Source organism: Bufo gargarizans, chromosome 1, assembly GCF_014858855.1.
Source record: "Bufo gargarizans isolate SCDJY-AF-19 chromosome 1, ASM1485885v1, whole genome shotgun sequence".
In the NCBI taxonomy this organism is placed as follows: Eukaryota; Metazoa; Chordata; class Amphibia; order Anura; family Bufonidae; genus Bufo; species Bufo gargarizans.
The window spans coordinates 589,723,887-589,748,250 of NC_058080.1; the positions used below are offsets into that span (position 1 = coordinate 589,723,887).

A 24,364-nucleotide genomic window follows, 5' to 3' on the forward strand; every position below is an offset into this window, starting at 1 on the left:
ATTTGAAATGAAATAAACAAGATGTGCTTTAACTGCAGACTGTCAGATTTAATTTGAGGGTATTTACATCCAAATCAGGTGAACGCTGTAAGAATTACAACAGTTTGCATATGTGCCTCCCACTTGTTAAGGAACCAAAAGTAATGAGACATAATGATAATCATAAATCAAACTTTCACTTTTTAATACTTGGTTGCAAATCCTTTACAGTCAATTACAGCCTGAGGTCTGGAACGCATAGACATCACCAGATGCTGGGTTTCATCCCTGGTGATGCTCTGCCAGGCCTCTACTGCAACTGTCTTCAGTTCCTGCTTGTTCCTGGGGCATTTTCCCTTCAGTTTTGTCTTCAGCAAGTGAAGTGCATGCTCACTCGGATTCAGGTCAGGTGATTCACTTGGCCATTGCATAACATTCCACTTCTTTCCCTTAAAAAACTCTGGTTGTTTTTGCAGTATGCTTTGGGTCATTGTCCATCTGCACTGTGCAGCGCCGTCCAATGAGTTCTGAAGCATTTGGCTGAATATGAGCAGATAATATTGCCTGAAACACTTCAGAATTCACCCTGCTGCTTTTGTCAGCAGTCACATCATAAATAAATACAAGAGAAACAGTTCCATTGGCAGCCATACAAGCCCACACCATGACACTACCACCACCATGCTTCACTGATGAGGTGGTATGCTTAGGATCATGAGCAGTTCCTTTCCTTCTCCATACTCTTCTCTTCCCATCACTCTGGTACAAGTTAATCTTGGTCTCATCTGTCCATTGGATGTTGTTTCAGAACTGTGAAGGCTTTTTTAGATGTCTTTTGGCAAACGCTAATCTTGCCTTCATGTTTTTGAGGCTCACCAATGGTTTACATCTTGTCGGAAACCCTCTGTATTCACTCTGGTGAAGTCTTCTTTTGATTGTTGACTTTGACACACATACACCTACCTCCTGGAGAGTGTTCTTGATCTGGCCAACTGTTGTGAAGGGTGTTTACTTCGCCAGGGAAAGAATTATTCGGTCATCCACCACAGTTGTTTTCCATGGTCTTCCGGGTCTTTTGGTGTTGCAGAGCTCACCGGTGCGTTCCTTCTTTTTAATAATGTTCCAAACAGTATTTTTGGCCATGCCTAATTTTTTTGCTATCTCTATGATGGGTTTGTTTTGTTTTTTCAGCCTAATAATGGCTTGCTTCACTGATAGTGACAGCTTTTTGGATCTCATCTTGAGAGTTGACAGCAACAGATTCTAAATGCAAATAGCACACTTGAAATGAACTCTGGACCTTTTTTCTGCTAATTGTAATTGGGATAATGAGGGAATAACACACACCTGGCCATCGTCCCTTAACAAGTGGGAGGCACATATGCAAACTGTTGTAATTCCTACACCGTTTACCTGATTTGGATGTAAATACCCTCAAATTAAAGCTGATAGCCTGCAGTTAAAGAACATCTTGTTAATTTCATTTCAAATCCATTGTGGTGGTGTATAGAGCCAAAAATGTTACAATTGTGTCGATGTCCCAATATTTATGGATCTGACTGTACATCTTTTGAGGTTGTGTCTTTGAGCCAGGAGGTATCACACCTTGTGTACTATTTTAGTACATATCCCCCTATTGTGTTCCACATCACTCCTCTGGAGAACCGGCCACTCCACCCACGAGGATTGCACAACACCAGAAGGTGAGCATAACTATTGGCACGTTCTGTTCTTAATATATCTTTTTAAATTCATACTACCCTATGAGCGCCTCTCCCTAATTTGCCACACATGCTATAAACATACAAGAGGAACTCTCTGCCTGAGGAGGTGGTGATGGTGAGGTCACTAAAAGAGTTCAAGAGGAGCCTGGATGTATTTCTGGAGTGTAATAATATTACAGGCTATAGCTAGTAGAGATGGGTCGTTGATCCAGGGAGTTATTCTGATTGCCTAACAGGAGCTGGGAAGGAATTTTGTTCCCCTTAAGTGAGGAAAATTGGCTGCTACCTCACAGTTTTTTTTTGCCTTCCTCTTGATCAACTTGCAGGATAACAGGCTGAACTGGATGGACAGATGTCTTTTTTTTCAGCCTTATAAACTATGTTACTTTGTTACTATGTTAGGTGTAGACTGGTTAATCTCTGGGACACTGTCCCACCCTGTGCTTGATACCCTGCCTACAAGACGGAATGGCCACCCGATAGGGGCGATCCAGTATCAGGAACCTCCTATACACCCCTAGGGTGGTCCTGATAAAGGGATAGAAAACCACCTAGTAAAGGTTGGCAAATAGGCTACCATAAGTACCAAAAATATTATTCAAAAATAAATATAAGATTTATAAGTCCACCACAAATAGTAACATGTCAACCCCTTAGATAGGAATCCTATCTAAGTCTGAGATGGTCCAACTCTTTTAATATCAGGCTCCTTTTTTCCATGAAAGACATTTACATCAAATCTATAGGAAATGCCATAAGTGTCTGATAGTGGGGACCGGCAACCATTTTATCAGAGGCACTGGAGCTGGGGGGGGGGGGGGGGGTATTTGTTTATACAATTCAGTTTTGATGTAAAGTTTCGTTTTTTTATTACCCAAACTAGAAGTGGATCCAAAATTATATTAATAATCATTTTTTTACTTTTCATCTGCTTAGAATTCACTTCTGATTTTGTCTTAACTTTTGTTTTGCAACGACTGTGTGGACCTAATTGGATAGATACTTAGATAGATAGATAGATAGATAGATAACTAAAAAGGCAGAACTACTACTTGATGTTGTAAAATATTTTCTTTGCAAATAGAAACTATATTAAAATAATTTTATCATTCACAATTGGAACACATTGACACGTACATGTACAATTTCTACTTTTAATCAGTAATGCATCATTGAAAACAATGTAAATAATGAAATATGACTCCCAATCTTCTGTCATATGAGACATGTCATTGCTGCCATAAACTGATGGGATCAGATGAAGGAATCATTTTAGAACAAAGTAGATGCAGCAAATAGCTTTCAGCAACACATCACACGCAATTAAACAAAATGAATATGAAAATGGTGGATACAGATCTTTATCCGGACCTTTGAAAGAACAAATAGAATCTAAAAGCTTGTAATGCAAAAACCATTTCCAATGCAGTCAGATAAATTCTTATGACCTAGTATTAATGTATCATTATTTGTGTCAATTTCGGCTGAAAATTGTAGATGCAGCTTGTTGGCTTACTTTCATCATTCCCAGCAGTGACCAGCCAAAGTACATTGATCTGACTAATTGTGTGCCTTTCCCATTCCCTAGGAAACAGTTTCTTTATTTTCAACCTTTAATGCAGACAGAGGAGAAAGGCCCTAAAGTACCTGTCAGGTTGGGGCCCAGCCAGGGGCGGATTGGGAACTTAAAGTGGCCCTTGAAAAAAACTAAAAGTGGCCCCATATTGTAGGTGGGACTAAATTGATAGCAGTCAGGGTAACACAAGTAGGCATGGCCTGCAATACCATGGTGCAGCACAAAGTACCACCCCATCAGAACCAAATACCACAGTGCAGCACAAAATACTGCCGCCCCGCCACATTATCCAACTGTATCATTGTCCTGAGGATGGTAATACAGTTCAGTTCAAGAGGGCAACTCTGGCCATTGATCATCAGATCATTATGTACCTGGCCTTGGCCATCAGGAGAGTTTGGGTGGCCCCCTGGGCATCAGCCCACCGGGAAATTTCCCTGTAGGGTCTATGGCCAATCCACCCCTGGGCCCAGCACTTGTTGCATTCCTTCCTATTTTCCATCACATTGATGAAAAAAGATCTGTGTGATCCCTTGGTCCAGTTAACCGATTGTTAACCTTGCAGTCCCTGTGGACATAGGAAACCACCAATGCTATATCTAAGGTGGATGCAGAAATAGTTGTAGCAAACATTAAGCTGACATTTTGCATGTTACATACCATTGAACTGTTACCTGAACAGGAATAATGACATACATTTTACTGGCATTACTTATGTACAGTACATAATTAATTTCAGAATCAGGGTCATCACACACAAGTCAATGCAATTTCTATAGTTTCTTTAAGAATATTTAAAAAAAACTTTCCAAATCTTAAGAAGATCCCTGTTTACATGTAACTGAGACATTTATGCATATTACCTTTTATTTAAATGCTGGCTGACAACCTTGGCATTAGAAATTACCTGTAATAGCACTTGTGATTATTACTTGGCTATTTAGCAATTGGAATAGCTTACTAAATGCATTTTGTGAATAAATCATTTGGATAATTCTAGCAAAATAATAAAAAAACAAGATTACAAAGAAAGAAAGCTGACATAGGAAGCATGAGAGACCAGAAATATAATTACTGTATTGCGGTAAGGTTATTCTGTTCTCTGTTTTGGAGATTCACTTTTTGTATATACGAATTGTATCTGTTATTCCTTTGTAGGCAGATGCCTTCTCACAATGACTATAAAGATTGAACATTTTATAGCAGTCTGTAATTCATAAGGTGCCATCAATAGGCAACAGGCAACCATATTAATTTTATCCCCCTTCTATAGTTGGCACAAATCTATAAAGAAATGTAACGGTTAAATGAGCGGTTGGTATTGTTGGACAGTGTAACTTGAAAATTAAAGTCCATGATATATAACAGTTGATGATCTATCCATAGGTTCGGTCATCAATAACAGCCCTGCAGTACCAGATCTGTCCTCTACACCATAGATGGAGTTGCGTAGTTTCAGCACAGAGCTACTCTCAAACAGCTGACTGGCAGGGCATGGGTTGTTGGACCCCTGTCTATCTGATATTAAAGATCTGTTCCAAAGGAGAACTTCTTCAATACTATTACTGATTGGATTATATACTGTATGTGACTTGCTAGTTTTGATGTAAAGGAAGTTGTTCGATACCGACTATAGGGGTTTTGACACAGTAAAGTATTTTAGAGTATGAGAGGTAATCACGTTTACCTACATAGTGAAATTGTTTTGAAACTTTATTACTGTTAGACAACTGTCTTTTCCACAGTCCGAGTGGTACTGTTATGGGCATCCCGTATCCCCTCACACAGATCTAGGAAAGATTAATTATTTAGCATTTTGGATAAAATGGGAAAGTGACTAACTATTTCTATATGAGCCTAATTCATTTTTTTAACTTAAGGAGAAGCTGAATCAAAATAATCCAATTTAATACTGAGATTGAACAGTAAAAAGTTGATTAGAGAGCGAAAGAGCTGATAAGTAAGGAGGAACTGGACAAATATGTTAATAGGGACTATTACCATGGTGGCAATGCATATTCATGCTACTATATACGTGACTAATATGCATGATAAATTTGGCACATTTTGCTGGGCGCAGTCTGAGATCTCCTAGGACTGTATCCAACCTCTTTCAAGCTTTCTAACACCAAGACAGAATTAGTAATGCTAAAGTGACAGAAACATATAAGGCTATGGGAAAGCAGGTGGTAGCTGGTGGTAACATCCTGTTAAAAAATACATTACGCCATTGGATTTTTAATGCTTTCTAAAATTATGAAAGAAATTGCCCAAATATTATCCCTATTGGGAAAATATGTCTTCTGGTGTTTATGCACACACAGGGGTATCAGAAGAAGTAATAGCTTATTTTGAACAAGTGGTCCCAAAAATATTCCTTTTTGGACAGTGCAACATAATTCGTGTTATGGTAATATATATATATATATATATATATATATAGCTTCACCAGTTCCTTTGCCACATGAGCCAGTATGCCGAGTAACACAGAACAACCCATCAGGTACACTAGTTTGTGATCAATTGAATTTCTCTAATAAAAATTCACAGTGCAAGTGCAATACAGAAAAATATGTCAGCCAATACATTATCAGCACCAGGATTGATATTGTAGGAATAATTCTGTCTGTGATTGTGAATTTTTAAATGTACATTTTGTAATGTAAATAGGACTGATTGTAAATAGTGAGTACTGCAGCATTCAATACTGATGTGCAGTGCAAGTAGAGCTTCACTGAAGAGCTGCAGCTCAGTGACACACACTAGTACACTATCCTGAGTATTCTGACTCTATTTTATCCCTCTATGTCAGGCATGCTCAACCTGCGGCCCTCCTGCTGTTGTAAAACTACAACTCCCACAATGCCCTGCTGCAGTCTGATAGCTGTAGGTTGTTCAGGCATGCTGGGAGTTGTAGTTTTGCAAAAGCTGGAGGGCCGCAGGTTGAGCATGCCTGCTCTATGTCAATTAAATTATTTGATAGTGAATGAAATCTAAAGCCTGTATTACACTGCCCAATTTTTCAGCAGATAATTGCTAATGAGCATTCATCTGGCAGTGTAATACTGCCGCAGATTACTCGAAGAATGAGCAAACAGGCAATCCCAAATCTTTTGACATGTTAAAAATTAACATTTGCAGACTGCAAATCATAGTATCTAATAAAGATCTGCCGCCGGCAAACCACTATACAGCATGGGGGCGAGGGCATAGCGATTGCTCCTCCCTATGCTGTGGAGGAAATTGCTGCATGTAACAGCAGCGGTCTCCTCCCCTAGCGAGCAAGCGATTGCCGGGAGGGAATGCTTCCATGACTTCCCAGGTTAGGATTTTATATGGTGTCTTAGACACATATAAGTAGTGTCCCTGGCTGGAGGTTACTGCAGGGCATTATGGGCAAACGTACTGGCCAGGGCACCTTCCAGGGTCATATGATCCCCCTTCTTCATCTTCCCTGTCCTGCTGTGCTGTCTTCTGATGTGTAAAATGGCACATGCCATTTTGAGCGATTCATCCGAATCAAATCACAAAAGTTTCAGATTCACTGGAACCCTGAAGTTTTGGAAAATTTGAGACAAATTCAATTTATTTAGAATTAGTTTTCTCATTTCTGGAAACTTTTGCTTAAAGCCTCATTCGCATGTCCGTGTCCGTGCTCCAATCTGTGAGAAAGTTGTCATCCGTGATGCTGTCAGACGGACAAAATAGAGCATGCATCCGTGCTAAAAAAACGTACCGTGCTAAATACACACATTAAAATGAATGGGGACGTGTGCTGTCTGTGGAGAACACGTACAGAACACGTTTGTGGAACACTGATGTTTGAATGAGGCTTAAAGGAGTTCTACACTATGTGTAATCTCTACTTGTTTACAATAAGGTGAAATCCCCAGGAATTAACTGAAATCTGAAGAAAACCTGGTGTAAATCTTCAATCTCCCTGCAGAGCCACCACAGGGTAAACAAAGTGAGAGGCACTCTTTGTAGCCACTCTCCACCCCAGCCCAAAAAATAGGGATCCTCTTTAATTGGGTGTATGAAAAAGAGTTTTCTAGACTGGACAATCTCTTTAAAGAGGACCTTTCATGGTTTTGTGTTATTCAAGATAAATACTGTTCCTTGCGGGGTACACCCCTCCCCCCGCTGATCACTTTCATCAGTGATTGTTAGCCAAAATCAGGTGCAGCTCTAAACACAGAACAGGTACAAGTCTTTCCATTATACCTTATATCTCTATAGGCTTCACTCCTGATTTTGGCTTAAAAACACTGATGGAAATCATTGACCAAACACTGGCTATGTGAATAAGGCCTTGAGCTGGGAAAACTGGATTAGCCAATGGCACAGGATAGTAAGGTGCAGTTGAAGTGATATTCTACTAGTGTATCAAAGTTACTGTGTCAAATATAGTTCTATACAGACTCACAAATGTCAAACACTCAGTTTTTGTTTTTTCAAACCTAACCTTTTTGCCTGTTTGTTAGTAATATTCAAGCATCATTATCATTTTATGTCTGTATAAAAAAGTATTTTAAAAAAAGATGACAAGACCTGAGCACTTGGCCCCAGCTGTCTGACCGCTAGTCCCCTCTACACTTAAAGGTGCGGCTTTGTCTCTTTCAATACTCTAATTAAATCTGCAGAACACATTGTGCACCATTGTACTTGATAACAGCTACATTAAATGCAGCAATTCTCCTCTGAAGCCTGTGTCCCATTTACTAAGCCAATGTTTAATCAGAGCGAAAGCTCATTACATTTACAGCAGTTCCCTTTTTTTTCTCATTCTTTTTCTATGGGTGCATGCCAAAATTGTGCATGGTGTCAGTATCATTGCAGCTCTCACTGTCTGCAGGCACCTCTGTTGACTTTCTATACAAATATTTATTTTTCTGTTTTCTCCTTTCTCTTTCATTTTTCCATACCCTCTCCTTTGTTTTTCTTCTATTTTATTTCCAGTTAATAAAATATACAGCATATGCAGAATTAAAAAAACAAGAAATTTATTCTGGAAAGTTACTGTGGCACTACGTGACAAGTTGCATTACAAGTGTTGGGTTCCACCTATGTCAACACTCTTTTGTGTTTTCAGATTTCTCAATCAGTCCCTGGCCTTTTGGTCACAACAGAGAATCATGGCGGTTGTCAGAAGGATGTCTCAAACGAGTATGACTCGGGAAATGATTTATGCACCCCTCCCTCGATGCAGACAAGTTCCTCTGTGTTAAAGATTAACCAGGACAAAGAGAGTCCTATTCATCAGGGTTTTGGACGTGTCCCTTCATCTGTGAAGACTCCAAATGGTCACAGTGACAACATCTCTGATTCAGGGAATTCATCTGCCAGCTGCTTTTCCTTTAGTAAAGATTCATCACTTCATTTGGAAGATTCACGGACACCGGCAAAAAGGTGAAGAGATGTGAAAAATTTGAAACGGCTACATTGATACACTAGGAATTTTATCAAAAACATCTTCATTAAAACAGAGCATTGCTATGTATTGTCCATCCTACCATATTGTCCAACATGAACAGTATGGTACTTTGCTATATACAAAAATTAAGAGTTGGGTCTCTTTCTTCTTCAGAGATTTGTCCTCTTGTCTTGGCTGCCTTGAAGAACACAAAAGTGTATCTGACATATCACCTGACAGAACATCTGTACACAGAGATCGATCACGAAGCTCCTCATACAGAAGCACCAGAAGGTCTTACTCCCGTAGCTCAAGTCATTCCATCAGCTCTTATTCCTCTTACTATAGGTCATCTTCAGGTAGAACGTCTCGAAGCAGATCCATCTCTTCAGGTGCAAGGTAAGTTCACATAGGTACAGACTTTTATGTGCTCATGCTATATTGTATACAGATAACATTCAGCTGTAGTTAGGGAAAAACATATTTTCTATACTTCAAACAAATGATCGGCAGGGGTGCCAAGAGTCAGGACTATAAGAATAGGCCACTAATGTTCTAATCTCAGGAAACTCCTTTAATAATGCCATGATTGTCCGATTTGGCCAGGGTTACATGGTGGCTTTGGCCACGTTACATTAAGATTCCAGTATAGCACTGCTAAAATTCACAGTGTAGACTTAGCTCTATGTTTAGAGGTGTTTCATGTCAATAATTAACAATTCCCAGCAGGTTACAGACCACCTTTTGAATTTTTTATAGCAGCCTGTAGTCAGTTTCTGACTATACTAATGTAGGTGGTCCGGGCTAACAAGTTTACAGTGAAGCTGTAAAGTAGTATTTTGAAAGAAATGTACGGTATTATTCTAACATATCTATTAAGAGCGGTCACATAATTATTATAAACCATTGCAGGTCATACTCAAGATCCCCCAGCTATTCTTCCAAATCGGCCAGAAAGAGCACTGGAAGTAGAAATTCAAGAACACGAAGAAGTCCCAGTTACTCTCGCTACAGTCCAAGCAGGTGCTTTACTAAAATGAATTTACAATGCAGTCACAATCCTGCTTCATTCATTCATAGGAATATCTTTGCAATAGCTTATATACTTTCATCAGTTTGTACCTGCTTAATACTCTGTTGTGCCAAGTTTTGTGCGAGAAGGTGATGTTATCTGCTCCCAGAGATTATCTCTGATAAGATGCTGTTGTATGTAAGTTTTTCTGTACAAGTTAGAAGCAATCACTCATCTCCAGTATCCATATAAATTTACAGTCATCCTGCATCCAAAGTTTGTAATATTTCTTTTTTACCTTCCACTATATGCAGAATGCGTTCACATTCATCATCTTATACCTCACATTGTTTGATGATCTTCTATCTCTGCATTATATTCTATTTGCATAAAATGCCCTACTGATCAGAATAAACTTATCAGTAAGTGCTTCATTATTATATACCAGCTCTTAAACTAGTTGAGTATACCAAAAGTAAGAGTCACTGAGAAAAATATTACAAATTGGTGGAGACAAGCAAGAGCTACTTCCCATTGCTCATAGTGTTGACTGCTCATCGCCTGCTTTCCTTTCCACTCATTGCCTTCCACTACCTCTTTCTACTTCTATTTTACTTCAATTTTTTCTTCTCTCGTGCTCTTTTCAATTAATAGTACACAATGCAAGTCTCCAGTGCGTCAATGTATTGTATTTATGCCAGTTTTCGGTGTAAAACACAGTTTTCAAAAGTCACCTTGGAAAGTGCCTCAAATTTACCTCGATTTTGGTGACTTTTATGCTCACTCAAGGGTGATAGTACATTAAAAAAAAAAATGGTTGTGGTTTTCCTCGATATGTAGTTTAGACCAAATGTATTAATTTCAAAATTACCCAAAGAAGGCCACAAGGCTAAGAGAACCACAATAATGTGCACATCCACAAATTGTAAAATAGAACAATTTTATTGGCCTACAAAGACACACAAACATGATTTAAAAATTGTGTATAATACATCATGTGCTGGTAAAACCAAGCACCAATTGGCCACCAAAGTCCACGAACAGGCACACAGTGTATATAGTCCGAGACAGAAAGACATGCAATGTTGAACCCAAACAGGTTCACAATAAATAGATGATTATGTGGCATCAAAAAATAACATTAAATAATACCTGAAAGGAATAAAAAATGTGAGGCTTGGACTATAAGGGTGGATATGGGTCACAGATATCGCATCCCACAGGTATTGCTGGTACCGTCCCGCTTCCCCTGAGGAATTTTTTAATCATGTTTATGTGTCTTTGTAGTCCAATAAAATAATTTTACAATTTGTGGATGTGCACATTATTGCAGTTCTCTTGGGCCTTGTGGCCTTCTTTGGGTAAATTTGGTGTTGTGTTTGAATAGTGAGTGCACTCCCTTTCTATTTAAGTGTGCCCCCCATATCCATTGTTGTCAAATGTATTAATTGGACTAAGGATTGTTCTACCAGTTCATAATTAGGTCCAAACTCTACCAGTTTGTGATTAGGTCCGGCATTAGATAAATTATCCCCTCTTTTCTTTATTCTTTTTGTCAGGGAAGCATGATTTGCATATCTTTGACTTTCTGGGAAAGATTTTCAAATTAGCTTTTCTTCCAAAACGGGAAAGAATGCTATTCTTTTTTCATGCCAGCCAAATTAAGATATGCGATTTCCATATAATCTGCCTAGAAACCTGGCATACAATACTTATTTTTTTGTCTCCCTAATGCTAAAGAGCACCCCACACCCCACCAAGTAATACAAATTTCTCTTGAGACATTCTGGTTCCTTTTAGGAAGAGAACTAGTTTGCAAGTTTGTTGACAGAGGTGTAAGCTTTGTGAGATATTGTAATTCTCTTGTCTCACTTTCAGTTGGAGGTTCTGAAGTTGATCCAAAATAGTGAAAAAAGTTGAAAGGTGTTTGCTTAACTGATGTATCAGGTGAATAGGTAGGATACATCCCATTGAAGTGAGGCAGCAAGAGCTATAAGTATAACTACTTGCTGCTGCACAGCAAGTAGGTAAACAGTAAAGATAACACAACAGCAATATGAGCACTGCATTATTTTCATACAGTGCATTGGCAGAGATGCTCCCCCCCCCTTTTAAAAATGCACATGTAGCAAAGCTAGAAAAATTGCTCTTTCGAGACAAAAACCCTTTACCAGAGTAAAGCAGATGAGAACAGCTTTTATAGTTGCAAGGGCTTAGGGGGAACTTCTGGGTGGGTAATATTTCTATTATGGAGACCAGTTGATATACGTGATGACTATTGTAGTCTAGACCATGCTTCTCTGGATTTCTTGGTAAAATATATACAAATTATCATGTCTAACATTTGCCGGCATCAGATAGAAAACCAGAGAGGCATCACCTGGCCTACAGCACACATATTCAAGATACTAAGGGCCCTCCATAATGTAAAACAGTATCCCTTAGACAACGCATATATATTGTTGAGAAACATATTTGTGTCCTAGGCTCTTTCTCTCTATCGCTCTGAATTTTTTTTTTAAGAACTTCAACTGAATCTTGCATGGTTCACTCATGTCTAAATTAGACAGAGGAGAAATGGATCAGTGTTATGGAACAAATTAACATCTGCTCATAGAAAAAAATTTTGGGGCCTATCAGTGTTTAAATCGTGCACATTTAGTATAATGTGTGCACCTTGTAATTCATTAGTTAAGTGCCATTCTTTGTAAATGTAGATGTAAATGGTTTGTCAAACTACACCTTGGCTGGCTAATTTCTAATTAATAATAATTACTGGAGTTAATATGCATCATGTCCTTCATCTATGTAATCTATTCTCAAATTAAACATATATATATATATATATATATATATATATATATATATATATAAAGTATTGATATAACAGTTGAGATCAGATTCAAACACAATAGGACAGATTTGCAAACCCTATAGATGGCTTAGACAGGCTGTCAAGACCTGTGCAAAATTTAGCCTAGTGGCTCAGGCTGGATGATAAACTTGTTTCAGGGATAACTACTTTTGTCTAACTCTATACCAACTATTTGTTGGCTTTGAGACAGAAATTTACACCAGAATTGTGGTACAATTTTGCCACAGAACAATTCACTATAGACCACAACCCTCTTACATGAAAAGTTCTTCCTGTTAAGCCTTGTACCCTTTTTCAACCAAGTCAAAAAAATGTGTAGAAACCTTATTTTTGCCAAATTGCACAAAAATGGCAGCAGTTTACTCTACTTTTTAAACAGAATTTAGGTACAGACATATTAGTACTGTAAATCTGGTCCAATATGAATTGTTTCTTCATTATAGAAAGGTTATTCATTAAATATGACAATTATAAATTGATTCCAACAGAGATCGAGAGAGAAATAACAAGTATGATTCTGGGGAAAAAGAAACTCGTAAAGGAGGTCACAGGATAAGACGGAGCTCTTATTCCCCTTTGAGAAAGCGCAGAAGAAATTCTCCAAGTCACCTGGAAGCAAGAAGGATCACTAGGTAAACATGATGATATAAATACTGAAAGGACTTTTCTGTAAGTAGAATGATCATGACTAGAGTTGAGCGAACACCTGGATGTTCGGGTTCGAGAAGTTCGGCCGAACATCCCGGAAATGTTCGGGTTCGGGATCCGAACCCGATCCGAACTTCGTCCCGAACCCGAACCCCATTGAAGTCAATGGGGACCCGAACTTTTCGGCACTAAAACGGCTGTAAAACAGCCCAGGAAAGGGCTAGAGGGCTGCAAAAGGCAGCAACATGTAGGTAAATCCCCTGCAAACAAATGTGGATAGGGAAATGAATTAAAATAAAAATTAAATAAATAAAAATTAACCAAAATCAATTGGAGAGAGGTTCCATAGCAGAGAATCTGGCTTCCCGTCACCCACCACTGGAACAGTCCATTCTCAGATATTTAGGCCCCGGCACCCAGGCAGAGGAGAGAGGTCCCGTAACAGAGAATCTGTCTTCATGTCAGCAGAGAATTAGTCTGCATGTCATAGCAGAGAATGAGGCTTCACGTCAGCCACCACTGCAACAGTCCATTGTCATAAATTTAGGCCCAGCACCCAGGCAGAGGAGAGAGGTCCCGTAACAGACAATCTGGCTTCATGTCAGCAGAGAATTAGTCTGCATGTCATAGCAGAGAATCAGGCTTCATGTCAGCCACCACTGCAACAGTCCATTGGCATATATTTAGGCCTAGCACACAGGCAGAGGAGAGGTTCATTCAACTTTGGGTAGCATCGCAATATAATGGTAAAATGAAAATAAAAATAGGATTGAATGAGGAAGTGCCCTGGAGTCCAATAATATATGGTTATGGGGAGGTAGTTAATGTCTAATCTGGACAAGGGACGGACAGGTCCTGTGGGATCCATGCCTGGTTCATTTTTATGAACGTCAGCTTGTCCACATTGGCTGTAGACAGGCGGCTGCGTTTGTCTGTAATGACGCCCCCTGCCGTGCTGAATACACGTTCAGACAAAACGCTGGCTGCCGGGCAGGCCAGCACCTCCAAGGCATAAAAGGCTAGCTCTGGCCACGTGGACAATTTAGAGACCCAGAAGTTGAATGGGGCCGAACCATCAGTCAGTACGTGGAGGGGTGTGCACACGTACTGTTCCACCATGTTAGTGAAATGTTGCCTCCTGCTAACACGTTGCGTATCAGGTGGTGGTGCAGTTAGCTGTGGCGTGTTGACAAAAGTTTTCCACATCTCTGCCATGCTAACCCTGCCCTCAGAGGAGCTGGCCGTGACACAGCTGCCTTGGCGACCTCTTGCTCCTCCTCTGCCTTGGCCTTGGGCTTCCACTTGTTCCCCTGTGACATTTGGGAATGCTCTCAGTAGCGCGTCTACCAACGTGCGCTTGTACTCGCGCATCTTCCTATCACGCTCCAGTGCAGGAAGTAAGGTGGGCACATTGTCTTTGTAGCGTGGATCCAGCAGGGTGGCAACCCAGTAGTCCGCACAGGTTAAAATGTGGGCAACTCTGCTGTCGTTGCGCAGGCACTGCAGCATGTAGTCGCTCATGTGTGCCAGGCTGCCCAGGGGTAAGGACAAGCTGTCCTCTGTGGGAGGCGTATCGTCATCGTCCTGCCTTTCCCCCCAGCCACGCACCAGTGATGGACCCGAGCTGCGTTGGGTGCCACCCCGCTGTGACCATGCTTCATCCTCATCCTCCTCCACCTCCTCCTCATCCTCGTCCTCCTCGTCCTCCAGTAGTGGGCCCTGGCTGGCCACATTTGTACCTGGCCTCTGCTGTTGCAAAAAACCTCCCTCTGAGTCACTTCGAAGAGACTGGCCTGAAAGTGCTAAAAATGACCCCTCTTCCTCATCCTCCTCCTCCTCCTCCTGGGCCACCTCCTGTTCCATCATCGCCCTAAGTGTTTTCTCAAGGAGACATAGAAGTGGTATTGTAACGCTGATAACGGTGTCATCGCCACTGGCCATGTTGGTGGAGTACTCGAAACAGCGCAACAGGGCACACAGGTCTCGCATGGAGGCCCAGTCATTGGTGGTGAAGTGGTGCTGTTCTGTAGTGCGACTGACCCGTGCGTGCTGCAGCTGAAACTCCACTATGGCCTGCTGCTGCTCGCACAGTCTGTCCAGCATGTGCAAGGTGGAGTTCCACCTGGTGGGCACGTCGCATATGAGGCGGTGAGCGGGAAGGCCGAAGTTACGCTGTAGCGCAGACAGGCGAGCAGCGGCAGGATGTGAACGCCGGAAGCGCGAACAGACGGCCCGCACTTTATGCAGCAGCTCTGACATGTCGGGGTAGTTGTGAATGAACTTCTGCACCACCAAATTCAGCACATGCGCCAAGCAAGGGATGTGCGTCAAATTGGCTAGTCCCAGAGCTGCAACGAGATTTCGCCCATTATCACACACCACCAGGCCGGGCTTGAGGCTCACCGGCAGCAACCACTCGTCGGTCTGTTGTTCAATACCCCGCCACAACTCCTGTGCGGTGTGGGGCCTGTCCCCCAAACATATGAGTTTCAGAATGGCCTGCTGACGTTTACCCCGGGCTGTGCTGAAGTTGGTGGTGAAGGTGTGTGGCTGACTGGATGAGCAGGTGGAAGAAGAGGAGGAGGAAGCCGAGAAGGAGGAGGTGGCAACAGGAGGCAAAGAATGTTGCCCTGCGATCCTTGGCGGCGGCAGGACGTGCGCCAAACAGCTCTCCGCCTGGGGCCCAGCTGCCACTACATTTACCCAGTGTGCAGTTAGGGAGATATAGCGTCCCTGGCCGTGCTTACTGGTCCACGTATCTGTGGTTAGGTGGACCTTGCTACAGATGGCGTTGCGCAGTGCACACTTGATTTTATCGGATACTTGGTTGTGCAGGGAAGGCACGGCTCTCTTGGAGAAGTAGTGCCGGCTGGGAACAACATACTGTGGGACAGCAAGCGACATGAGCTGTTTGAAGCTGTCTGTGTCCACCAGCCTAAATGACAGCATTTCATAGGCCAGTAGTTTAGAAATGCTGGCATTCAGGGCCAGGGATCGAGGGTGGCTAGGTGGGAATTTACGCTTTCTATCAAATGTTTGTGAGATGGAGAGCTGAACGCTGGCGTGTGACATGGTTGAGACGCTTGGTGACGGAGGTGGTGGTGGTGGTGTTGGTGGTACATCCCCTGTTTGCTGGGCGGCAGGTGCCAACGTTCCTCCAGAGGCGGAGGAAGAGGCCGAGGCGGCAGCAGCAGAATAGGCCGAGGCGGCAGCAGCAGAAGAGGTAGCAGGGGGAGCCTGAGTGACTTCCTTGGTTTTAAGGTGTTTACTCCACTGCAGTTCATGCTTTGCATGCAGGTGCCTGGTCATGCAGGTTGTGCTCAGGTTCAGAACGTTAATGCCTCGCTTCAGGCTCTGATGGCACAGCGTGCAAACCACTCGGGTCTTGTCGTCAGCACATTGTTTGAAGAAGTGCCATGCCAGGGAACTCCTTGAAGCTGCCTTTGGGGTGCTCGGTCCCAGATGGCGGCGGTCAGTAGCAGGCGGAGTCTCTTGGCGGCGGGTGTTCTGCTTTTGCCCACTGCTCCCTCTTTTGCTACGCTGTTGGCTCGGTCTCACCACTGCCTCTTCCTCCGAACTGTGAAAGTCAGTGGCACGACCTTCATTCCATGTGGGGTCTAGGACCTCATCGTCCCCTGCATCGTCTTCCACCCAGTCTTGATCCCTGGCCTCCTGTTCAGTCTGCACACTGCAGAAAGACGCAGCAGTTGGCACCTGTGTTTCGTCATCATCAGAGACATGCTGAGGTGGTATTCCCATGTCCTCATCATCAGGAAACATAAGTGGTTGTGCGTCAGTGCATTCTATGTCTTTCACCGCTGGGGAAGGGCTAGGTGGATGCCCTTGGGAAACCCTGCCAGCGGAGTCTTCAAACAGCATAAGAGACTGCTGCATAACTTGAGGCTGAGACAGTTTCCCTGGTATGCATGGGGGTGATGTGACAGACTGATGGGGTTGGTTTTCAGGCGCCATCTGTGCGCTTTCTGCAGAAGACTGGGTGGGAGATAATGTGAACGTGCTGGATCCACTGTCGGCCACCCAATTGACTAATGCCTGTACCTGCTCAGGCCTTACCATCCTTAGAACGGCATTGGGCCCCACCATATATCGCTGTAAATTCTGGCGGCTACTGGGACCTGAGGTAGTTGGTACACTAGGACGTGTGGATGTGGCAGAACGGCCACGTCCTCTCCCAGCACCAGAGGGTCCACTAACACCACCACGACCATGTCCACGTCCGCGTCCCTTACTAGATGTTTTTCTCATTGTTATGGTTCACCACAACAACAAATATATTATTTGGCCCAATGTATTGTATTCAAATTCAGCGGGATATAAATTTGAGGCCTAGTATTTAGGCGCTGGGTGACCGGTATGGATTTAGTGACAGAATTAGACTTGGAAATGCACAGAAGCGTGTGTGTGAAGTTATTCTGAATGACCCAATGTGCACCTTGAATATTATATACCCTTTTTGGGATAGATTTCAAATAGCTCTGATATAGCAGGAACCACTAAATTATGAAATTGCTAAATTGGGAATTGTACTTCAACCCAGAACAAAAAATGTGCTTTGACGGGCACTAAATAACTTTCCCAGCTACAACAGGACAGCGGTAACGAGAGATTTAGAGGGATTTAAATTTGAGGCCTAGTATTTAGGCGCTGGGTGACAGGTATGGGTTTAGTGACAGAATTAGACTTGGAAATACACAGTAGCGGGTGTGTGTGAAGTTATTCTGAATGACCCAATGTGCACCTTCAATATTATATACCCTTTTTGGGATAGATTTCAAATAGCTCTGATATAGCAGGAACCACTAAATTATGAAATTGCTAAATTGGGAATTGTACTTCAACCCAGAACAAAAAATGTGCTTTGACGGACACTAAATAACTTTCCCAGCTACAACAGGACAGCGGTAACGAGAGATTTAGAGGGATTTAAATTTGAGGCCTAGTATTTAGGCGCTGGGTGACAGGTATGGGTTTAGTGACAGAATTAGACTTGGAAATGCACAGAAGCGTGTGTGTGAAGTTATTCTGAATGACCCTATGTGCACCTTCAATATTATATACCCTTTTAGGGATAGATTTCAAATAGCTCTGATATAGCAGAAACCACTAAATTATGAAATTGCTAAATTGGGAATTGTACTTCAACCCAGAACAAAAAATGTGCTTTGACGGACACTAAATATCTTGCCCAGCAACAACAGTACAGCGGTGGGTAACGAGAGATTTAGAGGGATTTAAATTTGAGGCCTAGTATTTAGGCGCTGGGTCACCGGTATGGATTTAGTGACAGAATTAGACTTGGAAATGCACAGAAGCGTGTGTGTGAAGTTATTCTGAATGACCCTATGTGCACCTTCAATATTATATACCCTTTTAGGGATAGATTTCAAATAGCTCTGATATAGCAGAAACCACTAAATTATGAAATTGCTAAATTGGGAATTGTACTTCAACCCAGAACAAAAAATGTGCTTTGACGGACACTAAATATCTTGCCCAGCAACAACAGTACAGCGGTGGGTAACGAGAGATTTAGAGGGATTTAAATTTGAGGCCTAGTATTTAGGCGCTGGGTCACCGGTATGGATTTAGTGACAGAATTAGACTTGGACATGCACAGAAGCGTGTGTGTGAAGTTATTCTGAATGACCCTATGTGCACCTTCAATATTATATACCCTTTTAGGGATAGATTTCAAATAGCTCTGATATAGCAGAAACCACTAAATTATGAAATTGCTAAATTGGGAATTGTACTTCAACCCAGAACAAAAAATGTGCTTTGACGGACACTAAATATCTTGCCCAGCAACAACAGTACAGCGGTGGGTAACGAGAGATTTAGAGGGATTTAAATTTGAGGCCTAGTATTTAGGCGCTGGGTCACCGGTATGGATTTAGTGACAGAATTAGACTTGGAAATGCACAGAAGCGTGTGTGTGAAGTTATTCTGAATGACCCTATGTGCACCTTCAATATTATATACCCTTTTAGGGATAGATTTCAAATAGCTCTGATATAGCAGAAACCACTAAATTATGAAATTGCTAAATTGGGAATTGTACTTCAACCCAGAACAAAAAATGTGCTTTGACGGACACTAAATATCTTGCCCAGCAACAACAGTACAGCGGTGGGTAACGAGAGATTTAGAGGGATTTAAATTTGAGGCCTAGTATTTAGGCGCTGGGTCACCGGTATGGATTTAGTGACAGAATTAGACTTGGAAATGCACAGAAGCGTGTGTGTGAAGTTATTCTGAATGACCCTATGTGCACCTTCAATATTATATACCCTTTTAGGGATAGATTTCAAATAGCTCTGATATAGCAGAAACCACTAAATTATGAAATTGCTAAATTGGGAATTGTACTTCAACCCAGAACAAAAAATGTGCTTTGACGGACACTAAATATCTTGCCCAGCAACAACAGTACAGCGGTGGGTAACGAGAGATTTAGAGGGATTTAAATTTGAGGCCTAGTATTTAGGCGCTGGGTGACAGGTATGGGTTTAGTGACAGAATTAGACTTGGAAATACACAGTAGCGGGTGTGTGTGAAGTTATTCTGAATGACCCAATGTGCACCTTCAATATTATATACCCTTTTAGGGATAGATTCCAAATAGCTCTGATATAGCAGGAACCACTAAATTATGAAATTGCTAAATTGGGAATTGTACTTCAACCCAGAACAAAAAATGTGCTTTGACGGACACTAAATATCTTGCCCAGCAACAACAGTACAGCGGTAACGAGAGATTTAGAGGGATTTAAATTTGAGGCCTAGTATTTAGGCGCTGGGTGACAGGTATGGGTTTAGTGACAGAATTAGACTTGGAAATACACAGTAGCGGGTGTGTGTGAAGTTATTCTGAATGACCCAATGTGCACCTTCAATATTATATACCCTTTTTGGGATAGATTTCAAATAGCTCTGATATAGCAGGAACCACTAAATTATGAAATTGCTAAATTGGGAATTGTATTTCAACCCAGAACAAGAAATGTGCTTGAACGGACACTAAATAACTCGCCCAGCTACAGCACTAGGGACAGATTTAGCTGGATATAAATTTGAGGCCTAGTATTTAGGCGCTGGGTGACCGGTATGGATTTAGTGACAGAATTAGACTGGGATATGGCCAAAAAATAAACAGACTATTGCTGGTTAAATGCACTTGGTGTGACAGCTTCACCCTGATGTAGGCTTTAGCCAAAAAACAACCACACCATTGAGGGTTAAATGCACTTGGTGACAGGCGCAGCTTGCCCCTGATTTTGTATATGGCCAAAAAATGAACAGACTATTGCTGGTTAAATGCACTTGGTGTGACAGCTTCACCCTGATGTAGGCTTTAGCCAAAAAACAACCACACCATTGAGGGTTAAATGCACTTGGTGACAGGCGCAGCTTGCCCCTGATTTTGTATATGGCCAAAAAATGAACAGACTATTGCTGGTTAAATGCACTTGGTGTCACAGCTTCACCCTGATGTAGGCTTTAGCCAAAAAACAACCACACCATTGAGGGTTAAATGCACTTGGTGACAGGCGCAGCTTGCCCCTGATTTTGTATATGGCCAAAAAATGAACAGACTATTGCTGGTTAAATGCACTTGGTGTGACAGCTTCACCCTGATGTAGGCTTTAGCCAAAAAACAACCACACCATTGAGGGTTAAATGCACTTGGTCGCAGCTTGTGCTGGCGCACCACAAGACACAAAATGGCCGCCGATCACCCCAGAAAAATGAGACTGACAAACGGTCTGTGCAGCCTAAAAACAGTGAGCAATTGAGGATCAGCAGCTCAATGATCCACAGCTGCAGATCGATCAGTTAATCAAGTCCTTTGGAGGAGTTAATCTGCCTAATCTCGCCCTACTGTCGCAGCCGCAACCTCTCCCTACGCTAATCAGAGCAGAGTGACGGGCGGCGCTATGTGACTCCAGCTTAAATAGAGGCTGGGTCACATGGTGCTCTGGCCAATCACAGCCATGCCAATAGTAGGCATGGCTGTGATGGCCTCTTGGGGCAAGTAGTATGACGCTTGTTGATTGGCTGCTTTGCAGCCTTTCAAAAAGCGCCAAGAAAGCGTCACAAAAGCGCCAAGAAAGCGACGAACACCGAACCCGAACCCGGACTTTTACGAAAATGTCCGGGTTCGGGTCCGTGTCACGGACACCCCAAAATTCGGTACGAACCCGAACTATACAGTTCGAGTTCGCTCATCCCTAATCATGACCAATTCTCAGGATAGGTCATCAATATCTTATTGGTGGATGTCCTACTCCCGACACACCCGCCAATCAGCTTTTTAAAGAAGCATATGAAATTAAGCATATGAAAGACAGTACTGTACATTGTATAACGGCTGTGATTGTTGTTGCAATCCAAGCTCATTCACCAAATGGCACTGAGCTGCAAATTAGCCATGTGACCACTGCACATTATGATACTGGCCAAGAAAGAGGTCACATAGCTTATTGTAGTGCCATAGCCTCTTCAAACAGCTGATCGACAGGAGGTGCCGAGAGTCAGCCCTCCCAATGTTAAAATATTAATGACCTATAAGGATAGGTCATCAATATTGTACTTGCGGAAAACCCATTTATCATAATAAGCAAGTAGAGTAACAAACTGGCTAAAAACAAGTGAAGTCATAATTTTCTTTTATTTCCAATAAACATTCGATCCAGAGATGCTACCTTCCTGCTTACATTAATATTTAGCCAAGCTAAAAGGACCTTCTAATCGCCAAAGAACGTCAGCTGTGAAGAGTTCCAAGAAGCCAGCTGTCATAGATTATACTATTAATAAAACTTGCTTGTTTTTCTTGAGAGACAATAAGTAACAATACAAATGGATGTGTAATAGATATTGTTTTATTGCATTCATAACCTTCATACACATTACAGTTAAGCTAGTGATTTCAGCAGGCTTGGCCAACTATGTTATGTGTAAAGGGTTTTCCCTACTCTCTACCAACATATGATGTCAAGGGAATGGACGATCAAGCATGTTGAATATCCATGCCCAATCCTCTTGTACTCATGGGCACTGCTACCAGAGGTTTGTGTCAGTAGCCTACTAGCCTGCACTGGAGAGAGAAATAACTGACTATATGTAGCCCCCTTTAGAGTTTCCGGCCAAGTTGCGGTGTTACCCTATAACTTTTAATACTCATTATAAATGTACTGATGAGTTTATGCCAATTTTACATCCGCAGTAGAGATCAGAACTTTTTGGGTCCAATTGTGATACTGACATATATAGCTATGGGTAAACGCATGTGTTATGCATTTTCACATAGAAACCTTCCAAAAATTGTCCCTTATTGTGGGCACATGTGTTTAAACATGGTGTTTTTTGGGGGGGAAAACAGTGGCTTGTTGGCGGTCCAAAAATTCTGCTTTAACAAGGGCAGATCTCATGTCAGTGTCATTAAATGGGCATTTAGCCAGATGTAGAGCTGCATTTTAGACATCACTCCTCAGTTTACGTCAGTGGCCAACAAATTAAAACACAGTAGGTGGAAGACACTGAAAGCAAGTTTACCAACCTTCTGGACAATGGAACAGAAAATTATGGCGAACAAACAATTTTGCAGTATGTTCAGATTTGATTTCTGCTTCTTGGAAGCTGTTATATTTAGACTGCTGTCCTTACTCCATTCCCAAAAGCATTGCTTCTAGGGCACAATCCTTACAGAATATAGCATCCAGTGGAGCATGCCCTGATATTTTACTGTTGGATTCCATGTAATAGAAAAAAATGCCTATGTATTAAATCAGAGACATATTCAGGAACAGTATGGCCCCATAGACTTCTATGGATGTCATTGTATGTCACTGTAAGGATAATATGGCAGTGGGCACAAGGCCTAAAACTCTTGCACAAGCTGCATTAGGAATGTGCATTAATATACTTATATTTTTGATACTAGTATGATAAAACGCAGGTTTCATGCCACATGGTTGTCCTAGTTCTGTGACTCAGATGACAATTTAGGAGATTTAGTATGTGTGATTTAGTATATTTGCACACATTTGCATATGATCTAAATACAAGAGTTTAGGAAAAAAAAAACATTTGGTTTACAACTATAAGCTAAACTTCTGTAAATCATTTTGTCCTAGATATAGTTTACCACATAACATTTATAGTTCAGATACCTGGACTTCTTATAAGCCTACATACTGTATGATTTAATGAAATAGTGAATTTACATGCAACTAATGGTCGTTCTTAATGTCACTTGTGTGCTTAATATTTCCTTGATGTAGATAGATAGTAATATAAGACAGAAAAATCTAGCAGATCAAGCTATCATGTCTGAAATAAACATTAAATATGAGGGATTTCAGGTCAGTAATATTTCATGTGAATTTTCAGCAGAGATCATCAGTAATGTATAATCTAAAAATAAACAGCCCTGTCCTTACATGGCACTTGTGACCTAAAGCAACTTGGCATCTCAGCAATGGAAAATCATCTAGATCCATGCTAATGTGTCTGTCATTCTCCACACAGTGCTCGCAAGCGCCCCATCCCATATTACCGGCCTAGCCCATCATCATCGAGCAGTGACAGCAGCAACCCTTCGTGGTACAATCCAAGAAGCAGGTCCAGAAGTCACAGTTACTCAAGTCACAGCAGGAGCCGCAGCAGGGACTGGAACAGAAGCTCTCGGGAGCCCAGTAGGAGTCGTAGTAGAAGTTGGAGCCGAAGTTCTGACTCTTGTGACAGCCTCAGACGCTGAGAATCCCAGCCTGGTTATTCATACCTAGCTCTGCAGCACGACTAGTGAAATATTCATCATGAACATCCTTCTCTACAACACTCAACAGATCTAGTATGAGGATACATAGAAGAAATGTCCGAATTCCTCCTTCCTTACAAGCTCATCATATCCACCTCATTCCCCCTGCGCTGTCATTGTAAAGTACCTATTAGTCCAGGACTGGAGGTCTTCATGACCGTACACCACATAGTATGGCACGCATATGGCATAATAATCACCCAGATGCTAAATGTGAAGTCAGCTTCCAGTCACCATAGGGGCCACAAATGCTGATACTATGTTTGAGGACAAGACATCTCTGAAAACTCTACTTGG

The 24,364-nt window shown here is 41.8% G+C and overlaps 1 protein-coding gene across 1 annotated transcript in view; it reads left to right on the forward strand.

Annotated features, from left to right (window-relative positions):
- The window catches only part of SRRM4 (serine/arginine repetitive matrix 4), a 150,410-nt gene extending 126,264 nt beyond the window's left edge, over window positions 1–24,146 (forward strand). Inside the window, exons 9-13 of the mRNA XM_044282201.1 lie at window positions 8,372–8,688; window positions 8,867–9,091; window positions 9,605–9,715; window positions 13,068–13,211; window positions 23,779–24,146. Of these exons, the coding sequence (XP_044138136.1) occupies window positions 8,372–8,688; window positions 8,867–9,091; window positions 9,605–9,715; window positions 13,068–13,211; window positions 23,779–24,007 (1,026 nt within the window). The 3' untranslated portion in view covers window positions 24,008–24,146. The remainder of the gene's footprint in view (window positions 1–8,371; window positions 8,689–8,866; window positions 9,092–9,604; window positions 9,716–13,067; window positions 13,212–23,778) is intronic.
- Window positions 24,147–24,364: the final 218 nt, after the last annotated feature.